The sequence below is a fragment of the Dysidea avara genome, chromosome 7 (genome assembly GCF_963678975.1).
Source record: "Dysidea avara chromosome 7, odDysAvar1.4, whole genome shotgun sequence".
In the NCBI taxonomy this organism is placed as follows: Eukaryota; Metazoa; Porifera; class Demospongiae; order Dictyoceratida; family Dysideidae; genus Dysidea; species Dysidea avara.
The window spans coordinates 17,768,612-17,776,020 of record NC_089278.1 but is presented as its reverse complement, the minus strand read 5'-3'; the positions used below and the strand labels follow the sequence as shown (position 1 = coordinate 17,776,020).

The 7,409-nt window shown below is 36.8% G+C and overlaps 1 protein-coding gene and 3 non-coding genes across 4 annotated transcripts in view; 3 read left to right on the top strand and 1 right to left on the bottom strand.

Annotated features, from left to right (window-relative positions):
• LOC136259566 (heparan-alpha-glucosaminide N-acetyltransferase-like) overlaps window positions 1-7,409 on the bottom strand; it is a 34,001-nt gene that overhangs the window by 12,591 nt on the left and 14,001 nt on the right. The window contains exon 9 of the mRNA XM_066053039.1: window positions 6,920-6,989. Within this exon, the coding sequence (XP_065909111.1) occupies window positions 6,920-6,989 (70 nt within the window). The remainder of the gene's footprint in view (window positions 1-6,919; window positions 6,990-7,409) is intronic.
• Window positions 2,270-2,340, top strand: Trnag-gcc (transfer RNA glycine (anticodon GCC)). The gene has a single exon. It is a non-coding gene; the product is annotated as a tRNA-Gly (tRNA).
• Trnag-gcc (transfer RNA glycine (anticodon GCC)) lies at window positions 5,106-5,176 on the top strand. Its single transcript has one exon. It is a non-coding gene; the product is annotated as a tRNA-Gly (tRNA).
• On the top strand, window positions 6,364-6,434 carry Trnag-gcc (transfer RNA glycine (anticodon GCC)). The gene has a single exon. It is a non-coding gene; the product is annotated as a tRNA-Gly (tRNA).

The following is a 7,409-nucleotide window of genomic DNA, read 5'->3' as shown; positions in this document are numbered from 1 at the left end:
AATTTCAACTGGAGTTTGATACCTGATGCCTCCAGCTAAGTATAACTTGAATATGGTTATTGCTACAGGCTTGATTTCTTCACTGTTTGATGCCACTTTGATATGAGACATGCTCTTTTGCCAACTGCAGCAGCTACAGTGCATGCGTCATGGACTTACTCTTGTCCTGTCCCATTTCTTCTCCACTACCACATAAGTGTTGATTCTCAGTAATGTGTGTGATGGCTTCAGCCTATCATGAGAAAAGAGCATCAGCTCACTACCAGCATTACATGATTTGTTCCTTGAAGGTGTAGTTTCCACTATATATATACTCCCCTTCTTCATCAACACCAAGCAGATGGTCAAGTACACTCACAAAGGAGTTGTAATTGTTGTTAGCATTTCAATATCTGCTGGCAATATTGGTCAGATGTATTTCACCACCATTGTGGATAGTATAATTCTGCACATGTATCATTTTTTAGTATCAGATGAGGATTAGTGACAGTAATTGTAATAATATATATACTGCATTGTTTAAAATTCTTGCCCATTTAGTCTCCTGCAGTATAGAGCATTACTTGGATCTGTGAAGTGTGCTGCTGAGGGAGAGTACAATGCTGAGGTCCAAGTTGATTCCAAGGGATACATGAATGCTGGTCTTGTTTATAAGTGTAAGGAAAAATTAGAAATTTTACATTTCATAGAAATAAAATGCAATGAAACAAAGGAGGTCATCTACACCTGCAGCTATACTAGTGGACACTTAATTACTACTTCAATCATACTCAAAGTATAGCCATGACTGAAGTAGCATAGTTACAGGTGTAGATAATCTCCCTTGTTTCATTGCTTATTTTTATGATCCTTACTCAAATGTAAGATTTATAATTTTCCTTCCACTAGTTGGTTTACTTTTTTGTAACATATTTATGAATGACTGGTGAACCAATACATTGCATCAAAGGAAAGAATGATGCTGTTTGAAAAGTGTGTAGTTCTTCAGGTGTGCAACATCCTGTTGAAAGGGAATTCGGTTAATATCCCCCAAACCGGAACACAGATGTGGTGCTTTCAGACGCCAAAGCAGCAACAAAAATGAACTTGAAGATGTCAGCAGAAGCCCCAAGAAGGGTTCTCTTTTCTTCTTAAAAGGCTGTAACCCTGAAATTGATTTGCCCAGAGATAAGGTCACATGCCACTCTTGATAGCTCATGAAAATCCACACAAGGTTTTTTGTTTTCAGTTTAATTCCACCCATAATATACAGCATTAAAAATGAATAGCAGTACAAGAAGTGCCTTTGCAATCAATCCAGTCACAATGGAAGTTGAAGCTAAATGCATGCCCTGGCTATCAATTACAGAGAAGTGAAGTAGCCATTCTGCTTTGTTTTCAGGTATGTTCTACTTGTTGTATATACTGTGTTACACATGAAAAGCAGCACGAGAAGTGCTTCTGTTATCAATCCAGTCACTACAGAAAGTATGGAAGCATACAATTTTCTTATCTGAAGATATTAGCAATAAAATACCTTTGCCTTAACAGCTAAATTACAGCTATGGTCATAAGGTCCCAAATCCCAATATTTTACGATACAAATGTGTGTATTGTGGTCTGCATTAAGCGATCACCTGTCTAATGCGTATAACGGCCAGCCAATATTTCACCTATGAAACACTGTATACAAAATATACCTTCAACTCTCATATAGCAGTTGCTGTGGTCATGATCAGTGTCAAGTTAATAATCTTTTAGAGCCCAAAACTGTTTGTAATGACTATCACAATTCCATGGAAGCACCCATTATATGTGATGAACAGTCAGTGGCTTGTTCAGCCAATAATCTGGCATCAGATTGACTATTACAATAAACTGCGTAACTACCTTTTATAATGGTTATAGCCACTAAATGCTGCTGGCTGTCTTATGCAGGTTTTTCTCTATAACAGCCACCTGTATATAAAGGCCAGAACTTTCTGGTCCGAAGATAACTATTATAGCCAGCTTCCACTGTTTGTTCTTTATACTGCAGTAATCAGGCTTTGATGTGACCATGTGCTATGTATGGCCTTGAATTATCATTTGAGTTCCTGTAGCACAAAATTTACAAAAGAATGATCGTCAGGTAGTGAGATACTTTGCCTTTACTGTAGAAGTAATAGAAGTGATTTGATGTTTTCATACAATAATCAAATTTAATCAAAACATCTTTGCTTGATCAAGCAGCAAAGTTAACAACATGAAGATGATATAGACTACAACAAATCAATGTTATACCAACACAGCATTGGTGGTTCAGTGGTAGAATCCTCGCCTGCCACGCGGGGGGCCCGGGTTCGATTCCCGGCCAATGCAACTTTTTTTTACTCTTTTATTTTTTGTACAAGAAAAACCTGTTCAGGATTTCTAGTCAATCTAATCATTCCTTTCTCCTGATAAAGGCTAATACACACCATATAGCAGGTTTTTTGTGTGAGCTGCAAATTTTTGTGAACCATTTTGATATAAAGAAATTTTCTGTAACTGCCACATTTACAAGACTTATGGTATACAATTTTCTCCATGATACTAGGCAATTTTTGGATACTATTACAATATGCCAAAACATCAGAGGGTATGTCTCACATAGGAGGAATAATGTTAACTTTTGTGAGTATCACTACATAAATGAAACTTGCATATAAAACTTGCCACATGGTAACTTACTGCTTGTGCAGATCACTGAACTTCCCAATGACAAATGTGATGTTAAAGAATCCAGCATTGGTGGTTTACAGAATAGAATACTCACCTGCCAAGAGGAGGCCTGGGTTGATTCTCAGGAAATGCAAGTGTATCTTTAATTTTTATAGACCAACATTTTATTTAGGATTCCTGAGCTAAAACCCCAATTTGTTTGGGATATATATATATATCAGTATCGACTAATTCACTATCATCACTTTTGCAGTGACGTTAGCAGTTGTAAATCCTATTACTATAATGGCAATAAAACACAAAACCAAGCAAAGACATGACTGCACAGACCTATGTTACTGTTTTTAACAAATCAAATGAAGGAAAGATCATAGTGTATATGCTAGTGGAGTGTGAATTACACTCACTTCATAGTAAAACATTCCTACCACACACACACACTATATAGCTCCAAACTACTTTTAAAGGGATGACTGTCCAATTGTAAGACACTTTTTGTTATATGGTGAGACAATTTACTTTGAGCAATTAGAGTACTGATGTTTTTAAACAAGAATTCTACAATTGACCAAGTAGCAGATGACAGCAAATCAGTGATACACCAACATATATAGTACAGTGGTAGAATACACGCCTGCCATGCGGGGGCCTGGGTTTGATCCCTGGCCAATACAATGCAATTTTTAGCAAGCTTCTAAAATTTGTTCTAACCATTAACTTTATGTAATAATAACTGTCTCAGCTTTCTCAATCCCTATCTGCTTTTGATGAAGTCAGCATAGATATTATACATGTACCAGATTATTCAGTGGCAGATCCAATACTGTCGGGATATTCTCTTTCGTTGCTTGGTTTGTAGAAAAGTCGTAAAGCTGATTTAAAAACATCTCTTTAAAGTTTACTGATCAATCACAATTTAATGCAGTAATTTTGGAAATTGAGGTGGTAAATGCTCCTAAATTCACTAGAATTTCTTTATATACATGACCAATTTGCATAAAAGGTAAAACAACTACATGAACTGGTGGTGGTGGTGGAATCATCAGGAAGGAAAGGGAGTTGATCATGAGCCCCCCTTCCCCCTCCTAAAGTTTATTATACCAGATCCGTGCATTCATTAGTAGTACAGTGAAACTTGTCTATTTTGGTCATCATAGGGACAAAATTTTCTGACCTCATTAAGGAGGTGGCTGCATTAAACAGGTCACTTTGTACACAGTTGGCACATGTGGGGATTTTTATAATGGCCAGTTTAGACAGGTGACCTCTTTATGCAGTGACCTGATTAGACAGGTTTCACTGTACACTGGATTTATTGATGAAGAGTATCTCTACTGAGTTAGCAGGAAGAAAGCCTCAACAGGATGATGAACAACTGAACATAGCTTGCACTAGTGAAAGGCTATTAAAGTTGATATGAAATACTTAAAGGAATTCAGAGGATATATTTGCCATGTATACAAGGAGACAACTAAATGTACACTGATGTACATTGAGATGTGTCCTGGTAAAGTGGTTGCACTCATAATTTCAAGAGCAAGATCAAAGAAAACATAGCCTTGATATGGATGAGGTAGTGGTACTACCCTGTTTGTTTTATAAAGGCTCTGACTGAAATCGATTATGGGAATAAATTAATGCTCACATGACTACTATCACAAATTGGAGGCTTGTCACAAGAAGCACTCAGATCAAGGTGTTTCAGTATCCTCACGATTCTATGAGTTGGGAAACGGTAGTTACAGGTGAGAACTAGTCTTAAAGCACATTCACAAGTGTTTCGACATGTTTTCGAACACCCACATTATAGATAACATGATTTAACCACTCTACAACAAAACTTACCCCTTTAGGCCTTTAGTATAATTGTAATTAGTCTTTAAACAACTTTCCCCGACATTCATCCAACTCGACTTTTTCCGTGATATACTTAGGACTCATCCGTTCATTACAACAAACATAGTACAATGTTGTGTGCTGCCTAGCTATAATTGAATCTTTCAGGTAGCTATGCATATAAAATTAATTTAGTGGCTACACTCATGGGTGATTACTCACCTGGTACAGGCTATTAGCCTGAAATGGAAGTGTTACATATTAGCTGTAACATGGGAACTTGCGATTTGCCTGATGTGTATGCCCACAGCCCTTGGGCTTTGGCATACATATTAGGCAAAACCCTCATGCTCATTTTACAACTATTACATGTACTTGTCACCTATACTGAGTCCACATCTCTTTGGGAAACAAACCAGATTATGCTAACTTGATGGGATGGTTGTGGATAAGACACAGTAATTTGTTTTGTTGCAAGTGACTTCAATGTTTTCAAACAAGAATCCTCTAAGCATATCAAAACATCTTCCTTAATTTTGCAACATGAAGATGATATAGACTACAACAAATCACTGTTATCCCACACAGCATTGGTGGTTCAGTGGTAGAATCCTCGCCTGCCACGCGGGGGGCCCGGGTTCGATTCCCGGCCAATGCAATTGTTTTACTCTTTTTATTTCTTTTGCACAAGAAAAAAAACCTGTTCAGGATTCTAGTCAATCCAATCATTCTTATCTCCTGAATACACACCATAAAGCAGGTTTTCTGTGTGAGCTGAAAACTTTTGTAAACCATTTGATATAATAGTCCACTGAAGAAATTTTCTGTAATTGCCACATGTACAATATTCTCCATAATACTACATAATTTTTGGACAATATGCTAAAACATCAGAGTATGGAAATGCTTTTCACTCAGAATCATGTTAGCTTTTGTGAGTATCACATTAAACTTACATGAAAAACTTGCCACATGGAAACTTATTGCTTGTGCAGACCATTGAACTTCCCACAGTATATGCATAGTAACACAACGTGATAGCAGCAACCACTGAATAAGTTAAATTTAATTTGATGTTGCTAATTAGCATTTCATCTGCCTGCCCTTGGTCCTCAGTTGCCGTATTAACTATATATAATTATGTATGTGGACCTAAGTTCAATATCAGTAATCTGACACAAGTAAATAACGTAACTAAGTTATAAATACAACATAAGGCTCAATGTTTATATGCGGACAACCACAGAAACCACATACAACAATACATGCGCTGGCGCATATACTTAATGCGTGGTTTTGGGTAGGAGGGAGGGAACAATTTTTCTATCTGCGAACACACTATTGTGTTTTGTGAGGGATCTCATGATCTTAAACCTGCCAAACTAGTTTTGCATAAAAGGTCAAGCACTAGTACAACTACATGAACTAGTGGTGGTGGAGTCATCAGGAAGGAAAGGGAGTTGATCATCCCCCCTCCCTTCTTAAAGTTTATTACACCAGACCTGTGCATTCATTAGTACTGTACTGGATTTATTGATGAAGAGTATCTTTACTGAGTTAGCAGTAGAAAAGCCCTGACCCGGCAACCAAAAATTACTTTCACTAATGAAAGGCTGTTAAAGTTAATATGTACTTTGAGCTAACCTTTCACCTCTACTGAGTCCACATCTCTTTGGGGATTATGCTAACTTGATGGGATGGTGGTGGGTAAGACACAGAAACCTGTTTTACTGCAAAGTCACCTCAATGTTTTCAAACAAGAACCTCCTAAGCATATACACCTTTGCTTAGTTTGGCAACATGAAGATGATATAGACTACAACAAATTACTGTTATACTAACACAGCATTGGTGGTTCAGTGGTAGAATCCTCGCCTGCCACGCGGGGGGCCCGGGTTCGATTCCCGGCCAATGCAAATGTTTTCATATCATTTTTTTACAGTTCCATTTGCTGGCTTTTGTTTCAAGCAAGCATCCCAAAAAGTTATCTGCAGATGTACATATGCATTACTGTAAAAAAGTTAGAAACATCTAACAACTTTTCAAGTGGCTTTCTATAGCTCCTGTATGTTTTACATGTTTACTGATCATTATTAACAATGTAATAAACTGGAAATTCAACAGTCACGTTTGTTCATCTGCAGGTGTCAATCTATGATTTAAATTCTTTTGATATTCTTTCTTGAATGGAATTTTCTACTGATTGACTGATTTACTTACAAAAATTGTCCATAACTTTTGTTCTACAGTACTTATCTTTGCTCTGATTACTATAGCTGGTTACTGACATTAGCCTTATGCTTTGATGTGTATGTAAAGCAGATGACATAAGCTTTTCCTGATTTTTATTTGACACTTTTACAGTACACAATGTCACATACATTATTTCATTATAACTCACCTTTTCAAGAACCACAGGAAGATCACCACAGAGGTCAGCAGGACAAAGAAACAAACTGCCCACAAAATGGCTGTAGTAAGAAAGACATGAGAATTACGCATGAATGCAAAAATGTACTTCCACATCACATACTGATCCCACACATTTATATCCCAAATATTAAGCCAAACTGTGACCTATGGTAAACCACACACACTGTGGGCTTAATGCTGAGATATTTTAAAAGTTGGTTACAATAACGTATCTGTTGAATAATTAATTGATGATGCTGTACTACTAAAAACCAGGTGCCATGCAGCTTCAGCCGGAAGTACATAATCAGCCATGTATAAATATTACATTATTCTAGCTAATTGGGTTTTGTTTTGTAATAATCATACAGAATTAATTTATTGCAATTTTGCATTTAGTAATTCAGGAATTATATTGCAATATGTTATTATTATTAACTAATGGACAATGTACAAACACCTAAAGAGTTGATACGCCA